General features: G+C 42.7%; 1 protein-coding gene across 4 annotated transcripts in view; it reads right to left on the bottom strand.

The window, feature by feature from the left end:
- Window positions 1-20,300, bottom strand: part of UPF2 (UPF2 regulator of nonsense mediated mRNA decay) — a 213,275-nt gene that overhangs the window by 109,255 nt on the left and 83,720 nt on the right. For 2 of the 4 annotated variants that reach the window (XM_060293309.2, XM_060293311.2), the window contains exons 19-21: window positions 17,322-17,489; window positions 13,093-13,234; window positions 11,646-11,766 (exon numbers count right to left, since the gene is read on the bottom strand). In XM_060293309.2, coding sequence (XP_060149292.1) covers window positions 11,646-11,766; window positions 13,093-13,234; window positions 17,322-17,489 — 431 coding nt within the window. Of the gene's footprint in view, window positions 1-5,126; window positions 6,406-11,641; window positions 11,767-13,092; window positions 13,235-17,321; window positions 17,490-20,300 lie in introns of those variants that run through there. The other 2 variants (XM_070044821.1, XM_070044823.1) reach the window with 2 other exon arrangements.

The following is a 20,300-nucleotide window of genomic DNA, read 5'->3' as shown; positions in this document are numbered from 1 at the left end:
TCCCACATCTACCCATCATGCAGCCCTCTCCCCTCTACTTGGGAAATCTGCCCCCTCTTTCTGCCACCACCCCATCGTCTCTTGGCCAGGCCCTGGCCATACCCTGCTCCCAGGTCCCCCCAGTTCTACTTTAGCCCCTACAATCTGACCTCCACTCAGCAGCCAGATGATCCCGTACAGTCAGAGCAAATCAATCGTATCACACCCAGAAGAAAATCCACGTGTCCCTCTGGCTTACAAGTCCTCTCTGGTACGGGCCCTGCCTCTCAAAGCTCTGCGTCCACCTCTCACTGGTTTTTCCTTCCATTCCTCAAGCAGGCCATGCTCGTCCCTCCCTCTCTGACCTCTTGTCTGGAATGTGTATCTTCCAGGGGCTGATCCTTGCCATCTGGGGGGGTCAATCTCGAGGGGCCACCAGTCACGGCACCTCTCCCTGCACAGCACTTGGGCTGCAGTCGGGTCTCAGGAAAGCAGAGCCTGGGAAGGAGGTTAGAGCACGCGATGTTCATTAGGGAGCACGCTTGGGACCAACTGCCGTGGAGGGGAGCCGGCAACACGGGCAGAGGGGCAAGGCGGCTGTGATGTGGGCTTATCGACAGCTGGACTGGCCCTTGGGTTGTCCTGACTTGGGCCGAGGATGCCAGGCCTTCCTGCTCCTGCTGCCATCAGCCCTTTCACGTGGGCTTCCGCAGGCCCCCTCCTGCGCCTACAGCTAAGCCCATCCCAGAAAAGGGCCTTCGGCATTGCAGTATCCATCTCAGCTTCTCTCATTTTGATATTTTTCTTAATTTTTCATTCCTATGTGTCTCTCCCTCCAAGAACGGAAACTCCATAGAAGCAGGATTTGCCTTGTGTGTCACGGGGACGTCAGCCTAAGCACGTGGTAGGTGTTGAGTGAATGCTTTACATTCACGACCACCCTGGAAAATTCATCATTTGATTGTCATTGCACAAATGACATCAGTGAGGCTTCGGTTAAGAAACTTACCCAAGAAGTGGCAGGAGCAGAACCCCGGGTCGCTCTGTGTGGCTCCCCCGCCAGCGCCCCCCACCTCACCAGAATCAAGGCAGGGGCAGCGCCATGATGGCCCCGGGCCGACATGGGAGGCTGCACATTCTGTGCGTGGCTTAGAACAAGATTATAAATTACTGGGGGATTTGGGCCATTCCTTACAATCCTTCCTAGGCTCCGTGTTCAGTCAGTGGCCCCCATGTACACAGAAGTCATAGTGAACCAGCCCTAAGTGCCCTTCTGCTACACACACAAGCAGGTGGTCAACCTGATTAAGCTGAGGACAACTCTGCTTTCTCTTTGCAAATCCGCTGCCTGTTCTGCTCTGTCTGCTTCTTCTCCGTTGCTGATGCCCCCTCAGAGAAGCCTGGCAAAAAATCCCACCTTCGAGCACGGAAGTCCTGTTGCAGACATGGCAGGGGAGGTGTTTGGGAACGTGGCCACACACACTTCCTGAGGTGGAGCAGATTCCCTGAGAATTCCCATAGTTCGGGGGAAGCACATGTTGAGCACCGCACAGGGTCCCCCAGTCCTAGCCTGTTACTCCTATCAAGGGGCTCTGCATGCCTCTTGCAGAACAGTCACTGAGCACCACCCTCCAATTAACCTCATCCCCCTGCCAGGGGCAGGTGGGCAGGCAGAGGTCCCTTTGATGAAGCTCAAGGAAAGCATCTAAATTAAATCAGGGATGAGGGGACAGCAAGGTTTCCTAGAGGAGGCGAAGCTTGAACTACATCTTGGAAGGCCAGTAGCACAGCCAGGCAGTAAGGAGAGGACATTTCTGGCAAAGGAAACGGCATATGCAAAGGTGTCATAGTAACACTAGCCACCATCAGATGGACCCTTCCTATATGCCACGTGATGAGCTAAGCACTTTACAGATACCATCACTTAATTTCACGGAATTTTTCACATTTCTTGTCTGTCTCCTCTACTAGAACATCAGTCCCATGGGGGCAGTGATTCTTTCCCCACCTCTGTATCCCCAGTGCCTGGTATACAGAATGGGGTCAATCAATCTTTCCCTTCTCATGGTCACCAAGTATTCATCTAAATGTTTAAATCCATGAATCTAATCAGACTGACTATACAGTATCAATAGGAAACCAAAGACAGGGTAATAGCATGAGCACCTGTACACCATACACACACACACTCAGCAGAATTTGAAATGCTTTCCCCAATAACTATAAAACTAGAACCGCTTCCAAGGAAACAAACATTTGAGTAATAATCCAACAATTTCCAAAGTTACTCCTCCGGAAAGAAGAATTTCTACTGAGATAACAGAAGATGGCTGACTGTCCCTTGTACTTTGTCCAAAGGTTTAAAAAAAAAATTGCATTTAAATAAGAATGCCAAAAACATGATTTTACTTATATAGCATGCTAAATATTTTAAAATTGATTCCACCTCCATTCTGTTTTCATTCAAAACAAGTCTAGGGAAGAGCACTAGACAGAGGTGGGGCAGCTATACCCTGGTGCCAGCCACACAGAGGGAATGAGATGTTTTAATGAGAGGTTGTACAGATAAAACATTTGGAGTTCTTTAAAATCCAAACTTTAGAAATAAATGTATAGCTATGTAGAAAACCTCATGTTTAAAATCTGAGAACCCCAATTATGGATAACTGAGTGTAGGAAGCGCCCGCCCCCCCAGGTAATTCTTAAGGCTCCTGCTTGAGCGGCTATGGTTTCACAGAACCTGCCTCCTTGACCACAGATCCAAGGATGGACCAGCAGATCTGTGGGTATGCAGACTTGGCTGCACTGTCCATCAAGTTGTTTCTGTAGCTGCAAGATTTAAAACTCAGGAGCTGTTGGCAGCCAAGTTTACAATGAGTGTTATGGACTGAATAGTGTGCCCCGCCTCAAAATTCATAGGTTGAAGGCCCAAGCCCCCATGTAACTGTATTTGAAGATGGAGCCTTTAAGGAGGTAACTAAGGTTAAATGGGGTCAGAAGGGTGGGGCCCTAACCCAATAAGACTGGTGTCCTTATGAGGAAGAGACACCAGGGATGCAGAATAAAGGCCACGTGAGGGTGCCGGCTACAAGCCAAAGAACAGAACCCTCACCAGAAGCCGTGCTTGGGCTTCCAGCCTCCACAACTGTGAGGAATAAGTGTCTGCTGTTTAAGCTGCTGCTTTGTGGTATGCTGTTATGGCACACCTGAGCAGACTACAAGGAGCAGAAAGCACACACACCGGAGGATTCTGGTTGCATTTAGGTATCTTTAAAGCCCAACAATATTCTCATGTTGGTTTCAAACTTTAGGATCCTTACAATAATCTCCTGTGAGTTTAAGTGAATTCAAATTGGGTCTCTTTCATTTGCAACTAAATGAAAGAGCTTCTGAATAGCTGGAGGTTTACCCCCCATCCCGGTCCAAGCACACAAAATTTTAAAACCATTTTAGAAGGGAACCTGAGATACATTTCATCTCTGCCTTTTATAAGAAGATATTTTGTCTTAAAAAAAAATTATCCCAGGTTTTCCATTATGAGTATTCCAAAGATATTCTATGATATGGCTGGAGTTATTAGGAAATCTGAGGTCTACACCTCTCTTTGATGTTGGCCTCACCACTCTGGGCCTATTTCCTTTCTACAACAAGTTATTTCTGCTAATCACAAAAATTCTGATACCGCCAATGACTGATCTCACTACGCTGAAAGTTAAGTCACCGCACTGCTCAGGATGACTCCCCATCTGCAAAATGAGTGTTTCTTCCAGGACTAACATTCTACGTGTTCCAGGATTACTACCTAACCAGGTCTCTCGGGGTCCTGTGCCATGCTCTCCCCTTTGGTATTGCCGCGTCCTGCTTATGTGGTTTGCCTTTTCTAGTCTGGCTCCTTGTTGGGCTCTTTCAGCTGCTGTGTGCTATCTGTCCAGCCCCCGAGTCTCACACAGGTCAGGTACTCTATGGGGTATGAGCTCACAGGGCCTGGGCGGCTCTCGTAGGCAAGTGCAGAGACTCACTGGGAAAGTGACCCCTGGGCTGCCTAGAGGCCTTCTCAGCTTATTTGTTCCCCCAAAAGGCATCAAAGGATCAAAGGGAGAAGTCTGACAGCAAACATCAGGTTTTTTCACATCTTTGCTTACCTTTGGTGGATCACAAGGTGGGGGAAAGAGGCCAAAAGACTGACCAGCTATGAGAATCAGTCTTCTCCAAAATCCAGCAGGCTTTCCCCCTTATTTATGTTTTTAAATATAAGCAAGCTCCTTGGTGGTTAAAACAGAACCTATCTTACGTGTCACTAATCTTTTGGTCACCAGTAACCGATCTCTGCTACAGAAATCTAACGGAATAAAGCGCAGTGCTGCACCCCATCTTATTTGGTCTACTTCCTTTATGGTTACACCTGCTAGTGACCTTGTTTATTCCAGATGAAAGATGAAAAGTGAATGAAGGTGAATTATCACAGCTGATTTTCAGATATTCTCTGCCTTGTGCATGATACACAACAGAATTACCCCTGGTTCCCTCTAACAATTTAAACTTGGAAACAATATAAACATGACAAAACTTGGAAACCATTCTCCTCAACACCGAATAGCAAGAAATAGGACACAGGTCAGCAAGGAAGATGGCGATGAGGTTGGAAAATAGGGTTAAGAGAATTAAGTCGAGTTTTGAAACTTCCTTCATGCCTTCTGGATTTGTCTCAGCCAGCCTTGGAATAAACACCTGGAAAGAAATTGAAAACGACGGTTCTCGCAATTCCCTTCTGAACCACCTGCCTTACAGAGGCGTTTATCAGCCCTGCGGCACACACGTGGGTAAGATCATAAACACCACCCCAGGCTAGACTGCGCTGTACCAGCATTTTCCATCATAACCAGCTTCAAGCCTGTTCTAAAAATGTTTATTCTATTGGACTCCACTGGCTACTTTTTGTACTGACCCCAAAGGTAACTAACTCAGGAACCCAGGAAAACAATGCAAGTAACAGATGCTAAAGGGAGAGCAACAGTACTAGTGAAATGCTAAAGAAATCATCTCTGAGACTATTTTATAAAGAATAGTGATGACCGTGGAAGATACTGATTTACCCATTTAATAGGTTTCCAAAACCCAAACCAAATAAAACACAACCACACCAAATCTAAATTACAACACTTTATTGCAGCATCGGCAAAGGTCAGATTTCTGAAGCTGGTGAAGATCGGGCAGCATTTCCATGTGAAATGTTACAACTTTACAAGTTTTGTTTCTTATTTAATTCTACATGCAGAAACTGAAACATGGTAAAAGAAAAAATGCAAAATAGCTAGAAAAAAAGATGTAATCAAGTTGTAGCATACAGATGTGCTCTTCAACTAAATTTACTATGCCTATCGGAAAGCAAACGAAAGACAACTATCCTAATAAATTAACAGATTGCCAGAAACAGACTAAGAATGCTCATTTCTACTTAGTGGGGGGAAAACAAAACAAAACAAAAGAAAAACAAAAGCAAAATAAAAGCTCTACTGTTTCCATACTTTGTTTAGAGACAGAGGCTGTAAACCCATGAAGGTCAACAAAATCTCCGGATCCCCTTCTCGCTGTCCTTCGTCCATCTTCTGTGACATCTGCCTGGTACGCTGTCTGTTTTCAATGATACTTACAATGGGCTCAACTATCCCTGTTCTTAGGCTGGTGTCAGACTCCCCTAAGCCATCTGGGTACATGCTTTGTACACTAATCGTCTTCACATTTTCTTTTTACCCTAGTAGGCAATGTTACATTACTGACTCTGATGGGTAAAACTGATTTTTCTCCCTCATCCCTTGTTCCTCTTGAAACAAATTCCTAAACAAAAGCCTTCCTGGTGGATTATCTGGTATTTGGATATCTTTCATCATTTTGTTGTCCTGCATGTAAGTTTTCACTAGAAGATTTTACTGCTTGCTCTATACTTTGCTACTATAGTCCTGGAGCCCCCAAATGTATCTTCTTCCAACTTGGGATGTTCAATTCAGAGACACTGTAACTCAAATCAAGTTTAAACTCAAGTTCATTTCCCCCATACCATTACCATTACAATCGTTTCTTCTTCGGCTCAATCATCTCACTGACGCTCTTCTTGGTGTAACTGCTCAGGAATCAAGTCAACCATCTCATTTCTTGACTGCATTCTCAAGAGAAGATGAACCCTCGCGTGATTTCCATTACAAAAGGCCTTTTCTGCCTTATCTGGAAGCGTCGGCTTGTTCCGGTGTTGGCAGAGGCTGCTGTTTCTGCCTCATGGCCCCAGCCTGTCCCAGGTTTAGATTCGCAACTCTCTAGACCGACATGCTGAGATGTGTCCACTGCTCTCATTCAATTGCTGGAGGACTCCACTATCCACAACATCAGATACAGGACCTAATGAAATGACACGTGCTGCTGGATCAACGTCTCCTAGAGGCACAAACAGGGCAATGTTAAAGAACCAGGACTGAGGACGACCCTCCAGCAAGAAAAGGCCCCTAAAAAAGGCCCCAGCCACTATTCTCTGATGTCTGCAGACAAGTCAGTGCTTTTTAAAGAGCACACAAACTCCTACTGAACTAAGAAACAACAGGGGGCGGAGGGGCACTAAAAAGAGCAATTCTGATGCTGATCAGAAGGGGGTGGTCCCAGTAGCTCTCCTGTTAACTACTTTCTAAGATGCTGAAAATTCATGGTTTGTGTCATGGCTGAACGGTGTACCCTCCAAATTCACATGTTGAAGTCTAACCGCAGTACCTCAGAATGTGACCTTATTTGAAGACAGGGTCACTGCAGATATAATTTGTTAAGATGAGGCCAGACTGGTGTAGGATGGGCCCCTGATCCAGTGTGACTGTGTCCTCGTAACAGGAGGAAACCCAGACACAAACATCCTGGGAGAATGCCACGTGACGATGAAGACATGGGTCAGACGGTGCTGTGGAAGCCTGGGGATGCCAAAGATTGCTGGCAAAGCACAGAAGCCAGGAGGGAGCCTGGAGCGGATTCTCCTCTCAGCCTCAGAAGGAACCAACCCGGCCCTGACCCTGGATTTCGGCCTCCAGAAGTGTGAGGCAAACCGTTCTGTTGTTTAAGTCACAAAGTTTATCATGCTTTCTTTTGACAGCTCTAGCAAACTCATACAGGTTGTCTCTCACAAGGCAAGTTGCATTAGCAAGAAACTTTCAAAGAATAAAATGCAAATACGGAAAAGTCTATCTTCAGCTGGATACATCCGTTAAGTCGTGCAGAACTGAACTGAATGGGAAAAGGTCAGTAGAAGTATTCTCTGAGAGAAAGAAACAGTCTCTCCCCTGATGTCAAGACAAAGCAATGGTCTAAAACAGAATACTTTAGATAAACGCAATGAATGACAGGAAAAGTGTTCACAGTCTTTGATAAATAAGACACACTTATTATAACCCCTTGCTACTCAGAGTGTGGTCCACACTCCAGCAGCTTTGACATCGCCTGGGAGCTTGTTAGAAACTAATCAGAACCAGCAGTTTAACAAGAGTCAGGATGGTTAAAATAGGTATTTTAAAGTTTCAGGAGCGCTGGCATAATCCACACAAATTTATAGCATATAAACCATATTAGTATTAACACTTGCCAAAGATGCTGAGTTTCACAGTTTATTCAACACTCACAGGGTAGAAAGCAACCCTGTCCTGCACTACAGAACACCTTGGTAATTGTATTACTTAGAGTGCTACTGCCATTTTAACTCATTATAAGCAAATGCTTACTCCTTCTTAGAGCATTCCTGCCCAGGGAGAAGGACTGAAATTTTAACTTACAGCCCTATTTCAATCCTGATTATAAAATATAAAAATCATTATAATTAATGTCTGGGAGCCTTATCAAAATCTACAAGTAATAAAAACTTAAAACTGCTTTAATAACCAGTTTCCAAGTAAATTTCCCTTTATCTGACATATAATGTCAACAATTTAATATCTTTTTAAAAAAAGTACTAGCCAAGTTAAGAGTCAAATTGAAAACAGTTTCTCAGACCTCACTCACAGAACCCCCCTCTGCCTCTTCCTACAGGACTTCAGCACGCAGACACCCAAGGACCACGGCTCTAGACGCACAGGTTCCTATTGAGTCTGGCCCAGTGTTAAAAATAGAAGAAAATAAAGAGGAGCCAAACTACCAAAAGACACCACCCATCACCTAACGTTCTTCCACGTGACTACATTTCTTCACTTAAGTTTAAAAAATAGCAAAGAACATTTGGTACTTGAAAGGCTTCAAAAACTCACTTTTACACATTTGCTTGTTCCTCTACAATGTTCATCTGAACCTGCATTTTAAGAGCACTGGCTTTGAGAAGACTATAAAACCATAAGACTTTACAGAGGGCCATTTTCAAGAGTGTTGGACAAGTTAGGATTTCTTTTTCCCAAGTCATTATTTGAGGAAGAGATTTAAAATAGGTAAAGCCAAGTAGCTCAAGAGGTGAGAGTCTCACAAAATCAGGAAAACAAAAGGGAATGAGGGTGCTAGGGAGCATAACACAGGGAGAAAGTTTGTTAAATGACTAAGCATAGATTTTTTTTGAAGTCCCTCTGTCCATTCAACAAATATTTACTGGGCATCTACTATGTGCCAGGCACCAAGAGATATAACGGAAAGCAAGACAAGGCTTCATGTCTGCCCTGAGTCTTCAATCTCCTGGGGGATGGAGACAAGCTAGCAGGTGACGAAGCACAACAAGGTCTGGGAAAGCACAGTGAGTCAGGGCAGCAAGGTCAGGCTCCCGAGTTTCAAGGGGAGACCTGACGGAGGAGCAGGAGTCATCCGGGGAAGAGCCCAAAAGGGTTCCAAACAGAGGGAGGCAAAAAAGGGCAAAACTAGAAGAGCTAAAAGGCCAGCTGGGTGGAAGTAGGGGAAAAAATAGCAAGAGGTAAAGCCAGTAAGGGGAGTGCACCCCCATCATGCAGGGTTGTGTTAACCAACTGAAGAGTTGGGACTTTTATCCCACAAGCCACGAGGAGCCACTGAAGGGTTTAAGCACAAGAGCTCACTCCTGGTCAGACGGCAGGTTTGCACTTGAGAAAGAACACTGTGGGGAGAGCAGAGAGGATGCATTGGAAGGGGTTGAAATTGGAGACTGAGAAGCATATCTGGAGGCTGCAGGCAGTAATCCAGATGAGAGGTGACAGTAGCTTGATCTAGGATCTCCATGGCGGAGATGGAATAAACAGGGCCAGTGTGAGAAAGCCATTTACTAGTAGAATCAGGGTATTTGTTAATTAACTACACAGAGAGACTGATGCAGAGAAGAGTCAAAAACAAAACCTCCTTTTCTAGTTTGGACAACTGCGAGGGCAGAGCTTCCATTCACTGGGCTAGAGAACAGAAGAGGGGAGAGGATGGGGCAGGGATACGCTGAAGTTGAAGTTCCCGGGAGACGTCTAGGTGGTTGTTCAGAAGACAGCAGGTGCACGGTCAGAAACCAGAGTGGAGGCTTGGGCTGGAGACCTGGCTGGTAATGGAGCCACAGGAGGGGACACCTGCGAGAGCGCTCGGCGTAAGTGAGGAGGGGCCAAGGACCAGCCTGAGGGGCACGGGTGTTTCCAGGAGGAGGCAAGGCCACCCCGGAGTCAGGAGACAAGCAGAGGAGGCAGACAGTGAAGAAGACCAGAAAGGGCAGCAGAGCCGCAGAGGTCACGGGAAGAGAGTGTGCTGACAGAAGAGGGGGGCCCATGTGCAGAGCGCTCCAAGACAGCCACCCAGATGGCTGAACGGAGCACTGAGGCGGCCGGGCCAAGGCCAAGGTGTCAGGGAAGGGGCAGGGAGGCAGATGCACAGTGAGTGCGAGGTGAGAGAGAGCCAGCGTGGCCAGTTCCAAGTCTGGCTGCCTGCAGGGCTGGAGGGAGGGAAGGAAATCAGAAAGGTAACAAAGAACTTTGAAAAACGACTGAGTAACTGGTAGCAAACTAAGAAAGGCACATCTCTGTGTTCATATACACAACTACAGCAGCATGTTTAAGCTGATACACCTGCTTTCCCATATTTTATTCCACACTCCTTGAGAAATGCTTGGTGCTTAGACTCTCCATCAATGATTTTTTAAATAAATACATGACTAGGGAAGAATCAGCTGTCAAGTACCTGGACCTGGTTTCTCAACTGGACTATAACCCTTAGAGTAAAGGCTCTGTCTTCTACTTCTGAATTTTCCATAGTGCAGGACTGAACCCATGGAAGGTGCTGGATGAAATGTAAGCTGAGGGGAGCAAATCCTACTGCAAATAGTAATTATGTAGCAAATGTCACATTTATTGATTCTGTAAAGTCACCCAAACATTGAAAAATTAGGAAACGATGCTACTGTTACAATACCTAAACTGAGAAAGGATTAGGGATTAATAGAAACAATGCTGTTCAGAGATGTTAGGCTGCAATATGGCCGGTGAAGTTGATGAAAAATGTCAAGATAAGAAAGAGGAAGCAGACATTACCAAGAACACAATGGTATATATTTAAAGCTACTCTAAGAAAATGTAAAAGGAGAAAACTAAAATTTCCATGGCCTCTTTCTTAACTTAGCCGGTTCCACGTCTTAGCACAATAAGAGGTATTATTAAAGGACTTTAATGAAGGTTGGGTAATTTAAAATAACCTAATATCTTATGCCTATTGTACATCATTTGTAACGTACATTTCTAAAAAAAAAAAATTACACTCAATAGCTGTTAAAAAACAGATCCCTAAACTGTCAATGACAAACCAGTTTCCTAAATTGCAATTTGATTAGAGTTGTCTGAACATATAGTTCAAAGAAAAATGTTACCAGGAACACGAATATACTTAGTGAGTGAAGACACAGGCTGGAACATCTGTGCTTTCTCCAATGCTACTACTCTCCTCAGTGGACCATTTCTCTACCCCAGCACTCTTTTCTACACCTGCTCGCCTGTCTCCAACAACAAGGTGACAACATTTGAGGGCTGCTGTAGAGCCTCAGTCTAAATACCCCAAGGAAGACCAGTAAGAGCACAAAGCCTATGTCACTTTTGATAATAACCCAAACACAAGACAGAAAACAAAGTTGATAGGTACGGGTCTTTAGATCAGATCCCAGCAAAACTTTCAACAACTTTAAAAACAAGATGAGTGAGGTCTTAGGCAATATCTTCTATATGAAATACCTTCCAGAGTTTTAATTATTTCACATTAAGCAACTCAAGTTTAAGAAGAACTGGCATAGATCCCAGCAAGATATTTTATAATTTAAAAACAAACAAACAAAATACCTCAAAACAAACTCAATCTGCATGACTGAAAGTCTAGTAACAGGTTTTGAGTTTTTGTAAACACTATGATTACATAACACTGGCTTGAGAGATTCTAACAAAAAGCCTGTGACTTCTCTCAAACTAATCTGTAACTAGTCCTCAAAAGAGGAAACTAAAAAATCCGAAGAAGCCCACTCAGAAAAAGTGAAAGCCAAGATTGGTGTGGCTGAAATTAAGATTAAAAAACAAACAAACAATTTTATAAATAGGTTTTCTTTACTCAAATATCTACAACTCAAACACTTTTCTATTTTGCTAGTCATTGGGCCTTGATCATTAGGTATAATCCAGAACTATCTAATTTGCTCACATGGACACCATGAAAAATAGCTAAGGCAGAAATAAGAGAGACCGTCCTACCTCCCACCAGTCTTAAAGATTAGATCTGCATTAGGCGCTCCCTTTGGATGTTGGTAACGAGGCCGCCGCTCCCGATTGGTGTTTGCTGGAGCCGGCCGCTGGGCAAGAGACTGCAGCATTTCTGGAATTAGGAGCAAAACAGAAAAGGCATTTAACGTTGGTAAATGTACTCCCAAGAAGCAAATAAAACCCTACGGAGATCAAGTTTATTAGTCCTGTCAGGTAGCTGACTAAAGAAAAATAACCATTATATGGACTAAAATGATTAATAAGTACAAGAAGAGCAATCAAGAGAGGAGACATGCTCTTGAGTATCATTTAACATCCAAAGCTCCCTTTACAGTCAATGTGGCCACGACGTTAAGTGTCCTGAGGCAGTGAAACAGCGTAAGAAGCAGTTTAGTACAACAGCTATCAGCACGGTGTTTGGAGCCAGATAATATTAGCTCAAATCCCAGCTCTGCCACATACTAGCTATGCGACTTTTGGTTCAGTTTCCCTAAATGTAAAATGGGAATAATAATAAGCACTTATCTCATAGAACTGTTGTGAGGATTAAGTGATTTGATAAAGTACATAAGTGTCCGGCCACAGTAAGCATTTACACTGAGTGTTATCTACCATTATTTATTATTAAGAACATTGGGTATCAACTGAACTGGAAGAGAAGATTCTAGAAGTGGGATTTAAAGATAGAAACCTGGGACTTCCCTGGCGGTGCAGTGGTTAAGACTCCACGCTTCCACTGTAGGAGGCACGGGTTTGATCCCTGGTCGGGGAACTAAGACCCCACATGCCACGAAGCGTGGCCAAAAAAAAAAATTAATTGATAACAAAAAAAGATAGAAAACCAACTATTTATTTATACAACAATCTCTTGCACAAAAAGCAGTCGGTGAGTATAGCACTATACAGACAGCCATGTTATGGCTCTAAAATCTGGATGCCAGGGGAATGACAAAAGGCTGATTTATGAAGTGTCAGTGGACTCTATATGTAAAGTTCCAGTTAATCCAAGTGTGCTGGGTATGTCTCTATAAAACTGGAATCCTAACTGGATGCCCGCAAATCTGAAGGAATAGAGGGTCCTCGAGACCAGGATTCTCAAGTAGACAAAAGAAATGACATTTGTTGAATAATAATTTGCTCACAGTTGACTGGCAGCATGAGGCAATTAAAACTTGGTACTACATCACTTGCAAACATAGCTCTAACAGTATAGAACCTAACTGAATTATGGGGGAAGCAAAATATGACGAAAATTACATTAGTGTTACTTTACAAAATAAGTGAGAGAAAAATGAAGACAGAATGGAATATAAAAAACAATCAACTTCTCAGGCTAAATATATACAAACATGACATGAAAAGGTGCAGAATAAAAGCTTTGATGTTCTGTACTTTAAAAGCTCAAATTTCCACTTCCATCCTGAAAAAGATTTGATACCTTGATAATCTTCTTGTTCTTGCCGTTCATTGATATCTAGTGTGAGCTTTTTCATTCTCATCCTCTCTTCCTGTTCTGCCTGTTGCTGGTTCCAATGATTTGCAGCAAGTTGGGAAGACATGGGTACATTAAGGATCTTAAACTGAGAAAAAAAAATAATAAAGAAATCACAAATGGCTTGAGAAAATCAAAGAAAAAAAGATTTCAAATAAATTAGTAAGTAGAATTAAATGAGTTTAGAAAAATAATAATCTTTCCTTCCTTAATAAGTCAATAAAGACAGCATCATCTAAGAACGTAAACAGACAACAGTGTTACTCTACTAGAGACAAACCCATTAGGGCTGGATGGGAAGTGAAAGGCCATCAAGTTCAACCTCCATCAAGTTCAACCTTTTCTGCACCCTGTTTGGGAGCACACATCTAAGCAACAGGGGATCATTTTCCACTGTACAGACCCTATTACATATGGCTAACTATCAGAAAAGGTTTTATACAGAAAGCTGTAATCTGCACCCTTTTCATTTCTACCCTCTGGAATCAGTTCTGCCCTCCTGAACTATACAGTCTAGTCCGCGTTCAGGCTTAACAGACCTTCATATTCCAAAGATAGCTGTGACACCGGAAAAGAGAAAAAGTTAATCAACTGACCAATAAGATCTATTTCTCTATTATGGGGGAGAGTTCTTATCTACGGAATGGTTTGTTTTTAGCAGGATGTCCCTGTTTCAGGACTGTTAACAAGGACTAAACTATAATAAATATATTGTGCATTTGTTTAAAACAATCAAAAAGTTCTTTAAAACATTACATAATGGCTCTATTACATTAAAACTTTTGCTTTAATGATCAAAACATTTTATTTCATTATTCTAATTCATAGACATTTAGATATAGAAAGAAACTATCAACAGTATTATTCTTTCTTTTCAACTACTTACTTCATTGGTGCAAATTTTTCTTTTCCTACTGACTACAGAAGAAAGTTATTTCTGGGCACAAATCTGGTGCACAAAGAGATCTTTCACTTAAAAACTAAAGGTTCCTATAAAGCTACACATTTCACATTTCTAAAAAAACCATTGCACCAGAAGGGCCAATATCCAAAAGCCAAATAAAGAAATAAAAATCAGAACAAAATATACTTTCTTTTTCAGACCACAAAATAACAGTGATGTTTCTTCAAATAATGTTCCTAAAATTGAACATTTTCCAAAATTCCAAATAATGTTTATGAGTTGAAAATTTACTTAATAACCAAGTACTCTGAGCTCTCATTTCATATTTGCTAACATTTTAAAAATAAAGTTCAATAAAAATGTTTCCTTAAACAAAATTTCACATTTTAAGAAATAAGGACTTCACTCCTCATTCTGAAGCTATATAGGTTACACACTATATAATCTATCCACTTTGAACCAAAAATATTTCTTCTAAAACACAGACATATGGTCCTATGTTGACCCATACAATTTAGAATTCAGGACAGCTGAAATGAATTTACCTTCCAAAGCTCCAAAGTTTCTGAAGGTAGGTTTTAATTTTATGCCTACACGTTCTGAAAAGATCAAATGGGGTGTGCAAATTCACAGGTATACTGAATTTTCATGTGTGCCTCAGAAAAGGGAGGGACGAATGAAGAAAACTGATTATTTACTGTTGTGTAATTTGATCTTCACAGAAAGATATTCCTAAGGCTCCTTTTAAATAAGAAAAATCAAGGCTCAAGAAGTGTGCCAATGTAGTACAAATGTTCAGGAGCTGTACGGGAATAGGAACCAAGGCCTACCGAACTGATGTTGCCACGTACTGCCCTTCACAATTAAAAAAAAAAACACAACTTCCTTTTTGTGCCAAGAAATCTGGTGATGAGGGGAGAGCGAGGGAGTGGAAAGGGGAAGCTGAGAGGTTTTAAAGAAAAAGAAAATGAATCAGACCTAAAATGTGATGACTGAAATAGAAAAGTCTACTCAGAGTACTAAGTCATTCCTAGAAAAGAAAAGAAAAGCAAAAACTCTGGGCTTTGAAAATCCTGGTAACCATGGTGAACTAGCAGTTCCAAGTGCTGAGAAGAGCAATTTTACAAAGATCTCACTCCAACACCAAGTTTAGGGTCTTGATCAAAAACAAACCCTTATTTTTCTAGGGACTGGGTGGAGGATGAGGGAAAGGGGAAATGTGAGGGCTCATCTCTGGCCTGAGGGTGAGAAAGGCGGGGAAATTTCCTAAAAACTTGATAACCCTAGAACCTGCGACGGAGGAAAGTCCTATTGACTAGAAAGGAATTAGGAAGACAGTGTCTGAAAAAGATACAGCAGTGCTCGGAATCGAAGTCAAAGTTAACTATTTAAACATGACTCATGATGGAAACCCTGTTCCCAGCCCTCCATTCTGTGATCCTAACTGGTATTCAGTTTTCATATCTCAAGATTTATTTGCAGTATAGCAAAATAATGGTATACTGTACAACTTTGATCTTTTGAGTAACAAGAAATTACCTGACCAAAGCAGAGATAAAAAATTAAGGTAGGCATCATCTCCTGGAGGCTGTGCTAGGAGGGAGGAAACAGAACATCCCTGCCCTCACAGAGAACACCTCATTCCAGGTCTTCTCCGGTCACCCCCGCAGCAGCTGTCTCCCTCTCGTAGCCTCCGCCCCACCCAGTCTCTTCTATCCTCTTATCTTGCTTTATCTTCCAACACAGCACTGTCTCCAACCTGACATTACTTCTTTATTGCTGCCTCTCAATACTGGAATGAAAGCTCCCAAGAGAGGAGGGACTTGGTTGACTCCTGCATTTCTGCACATGGAACAGTACCTGGTATGTGGCAAGTCAACAATAAGTATCTGTTAAATTACTATTTAAATGAATGGGGGAGCCAGGTGCTGAACTTGTCTGTGATAAGCTGTGGTAGCCACTGTATTTCATAGACACTTCCATTAATTATAAGATGTACCATTATTTTACATACCACTAAAACAGAAAAAAATGCTGTCAATTATCCCAAGAGTGCACCAACTCTAAGAGGTGGCTTGCCTTCAGAAATATTAAAGTGTGGAATTTTTTTTTACAGAACTGGTAATATATGATGTATCCTAGAGTTGTGTCTGAGAGCCAGGCTCTATTTTCTTCAGGGCACTTTTCACTATCTGCAAATATATTATGCTGTCTCTCTCCCTCATCTGGGTTGTGCATTCACGAGGCCAGGGGCTGCATCTTGTTCATCACTGTAGCCTCACACTTAGGATGTATTTGGCACATAGTAGACAATATTTGATGAGTGAATGTATGAATCAAAGTGATAGCTTAGTAGTTGGGGAAATGATTTTGAGGGCCATCTGTGCGATAAGGGAAAGAAGGAAGAGGTAATTTAAGGAGAATGGAGGAGAAGGATTAGGGGTCAGAAAACAATGATTTTTGTTTTTTTCCCAAGAGAAATCTTGGCAAGTGAGCATTTTCTTGAGATTATCTGCCCTCACCCTCCTTTCCTTTCCCACCCTGAGCTTACACATGAAACCCTTCTACTGAAAGTCAAGGTATTTATATCTTCTAACAAATACATATGATTTAAATTTTATTTTATTTATCTGGCTGCGTCGGGTCTTCTTTGCGGCACGCAGGATCTTCGTTGCGGCATGCAGGATCTTTCGTTGTGGCACGCAGGATCTTCGTTGCGGCACGCAGGATCTTCGTTGCGGCACGCAGGATCTTTCGTTGTGGCATGCAGGATCTTCGTTGCGGCACGCAGGATCTTCGTTGCGGCATGCAGGATCTTCGTTGCGGCACACAGGATCTTCGTTGCGGCATGCAGGATCTTTCGTTGTGGCACACAGGCTTCTCTCTAGTCGTGGCATACGGATTTTTTCTCTTCTCTAGTTGTGGCGCACAGGCTCCAGGGCTCGTGGGCTCTGTAGTTGTGGCGTGTGGGCTCCAGAGCACATGGGCTCTGTAGTTTGCAGCACGCACGCTCTCTAGTTGAGGCGCTCGGGCTTAGTTGCTCCGCAGCATGTGGGATCTTAGTTCCCCAACCAGGGATCGAACACGCGTCCCCTGCAAGGCAGATTCTTTACCTCTGGACCACCAGGGAAGTCCCTATCACTGAATACTTTAAATGTTTCCAGTCTTTCCCCTTGTAAGCAAAAGATAATTTAGAACCTATAAAACAAAGTTACTGCTTACACTTGATAACTAACAACCAACTGTGAATACAGGGTGGACAGATTCTTACCTGCTGTTTATTGCCTTTTCTGGTTAACATGACAAATGGCATCGTATCTGCAGACTCTGTCTCTCCCTCCCCACCACCGAGTGGGGGCCCTTTCCTCAGCTGGCTTTTGAGATGCAAGGGAATGGCAACATCAAGTTGGTGCACTTTAACAGATTCGCCACTTCGTTGCTTAAAGACAGAAATGAAAAAATGTAAATAACCCAATACATTGCAAACAATTCCTTCAGTGCTATATTTCTTAGAGCAAACACTAGGGCCAAGTCGTCTTTCTGAAACCACAGAGCCATCCCCCACCTCCAAACCCTTACACACGCCCTGGAAGAACCATATGATTTGGCTCCTATTGATGGCTCTAGCCTCTCCCAAGCTCAAACAATGCTGTAGGTTCTACTGTTTCCCTGTTCCTTGAGTGCACTTGTCCTCTCATTCACACTCATGGCACACATGTTCCTCTGTAGTTATCATAGGCCATAACTGCCTGCTTATCCATGAGACGTCCCACCTGACTGATGGGGTTCATCACTGAACCCTTTCCCTGGCATTCTGTGGTGGTGCTTTACACACAGCAGGTGCCCAATTAATATTTAAGAGTGAATGGAATCAATTAATGTTCAGATTAACTTCTTGCTTATTAATATCAATTACTTTTAGCATTCACACTGGATTTATCAACCAATTATTTAAACAAACCTTCACCAATGCCTTACATGTTAGGCTTGGAGATACGAATATTAAAAAGATAGTCTCTACCCTCAAAGAGCTCATAAACTTGTTAAGTAAGAGAGAGAAATAAATTAATTACGATTCATCTGGGTTGTATATAACGTGTGTTGGGGATGGAGTGACCACACAGGCCTAGCTGAGAGTGGGTGGGTGCTGAGATTTCACAAAAGGTCGAACGAAAATGGGACATTTGAGAACATTAAGACTTCACATGACTTCTTCCAAGCAGATGGTAAAAGAGCAGTTTGGGGGATATGGAGGGAATTTAGGCAGGGGAAGAATAGGTGCAAAAGCAAGCATGTGAAACAGCAGGTGCATTTAGGGAACTGCAAATAATTTTCTAAGTCTGATGAATGGAGCACGAATGAGAAAAGAGCGGAACATGACTCTTCAAAGCTAAGAAGGTAATGCCGAAAGGCCATAAAGGTGTTAAAACTGCTTAACTGCTATGTAAATAGTCTCTTGATATAGGTGCCATATATGCAAGAGACTTGCAAATCAAGCAAAATGGTAATAAAGGTGTAAGGTTTTATTGTTTTGTTTTGTTTTGTTTTTTTGCGGTACGCGGGCCTCTCACTGCTGTGGCCTCTCCCGTTGCGGAGCACAGGCTCCGGATGCGCAGGCTCGGCGGCCACGGCTCATGGGCCCAGCCGCTCTGTGCCATGTGGGATCTTCCCGGACCGGGGCACGAACCCGTGTCCCCTGCATCGGCAGGTGGACTCTCAACCACTGCGCCACCAGGGAAGCCTGGTTTTATTGTTTTGATTTTTAAGTTCCAATTTCTTACAATTTGCTTAAAGTTCTCCCAGGTTCATAAGATTTATCAAGACTTTTTATCAATACTTAAAATTTGAAAGAATCATGTTAGATGAATCTTGATTTGTAAATTATCTTTCTTTCCTGATTACAAAATTAACATGCTCTTTTCATAAACTATTTCAATACAAAAATATATTACCGGGCTTCCCTGGTGGCGCAGTGGTTAAGAATCCACCTGCCAGGCAGGGGAAAATGGGTTTGAGCCCTGGTCTGGGAAGATCGCACATGCCGCAGAGCAAATAAGCCTGTGCACCACAACTACAGAGCCTGCGCTCTAGAGCCCGCAAGCCACAGCTACTGAGCCTGCGTGCCGAAACTACTGAAGCCCGCGCGCCTACAGCCAGTGCTCCACAACAAGAGAAGCCACTGCAATGAGAAGCCCACGCACCGCAACGAAGAGTAGCCCCCACTCACTGCAACTAAAGAAAGCCTGTGCACAGCAAAGACCCAACGCAGCGAAAAATAAATTAATTAATTAAAAAATATATATATATATTACCAAGTGCGTCCATACCAATCCCTCCAGTTACCTCCCTCAGCCCGACTCCTATTAACAATGGGTCATGTCCTTCCAGATTTTTTTCTTGCATATATATACATATATAAACATACATTATATACACATATAAACAGGAGCAACCATGATGCATATTATTCTATACTAAACATACATGTTTTTCTTCTTTTTGATTCAATATCTTGGGCATCTAGTTGAATATATACAGAGCTAATTATAGGGGTGTGTCTTATTTATTTTATTGGTCCTCTATTGATAGACAGCTTAGACTTTTTTTTCTATTACAATGTCACATCTTTGTGACATTATATTTAACTTCATGCACTTGAGAGACTATTATTAAGGGTACATTTTTAGATCAAATGGCATGCCCATCTGACAGGTTTACCAAATTTTCTCTAAAAAACAATGGACTCATTTACCCTTACCACATATAGATGTTTGCCCACACTTAACACAATAGATACAGTCACTTTTTAAATCTTAATATCTGATGATCTGATAAAAAGGCCCTTCTTAGTTTGCTTATCTTTTGATTGTCAGTGAGCTTTAGCACGATTTTGCATATTCTTTTCAACAACAACAAAATGAGTCATTCATCTTTTCTCATTAGTTTGTACGATCTCTTTGGTATAGTAGAGATACTGACTTGTGTTGTGTCGGCTATAGACTCCCCCGCCCCACCCCCGCCCCGGTTTGTTATTTCTTAAAGGTTTTTATGGCATTCTGTGCTGGAAAGTAATGCAACAAATGGTTGATAAGAGACTACACCACTCACTACCCTTTCACCTTAAGCAAGATTTTGGCTTTCCAAGCCTATTTCTTTAAGTGAAACATGGGAATATGAACAGCATCAACAGCACTGTATGAAGAATAAATGTAAAGTCTTAATGCAGTGTTCAACAGTCTTCACAATGATT

This window comes from Globicephala melas, chromosome 2, assembly GCF_963455315.2.
Source record: "Globicephala melas chromosome 2, mGloMel1.2, whole genome shotgun sequence".
Taxonomy (NCBI): Eukaryota; Metazoa; Chordata; class Mammalia; order Artiodactyla; family Delphinidae; genus Globicephala; species Globicephala melas.
This window is presented reverse-complemented; position numbering and strand designations above follow the sequence as displayed.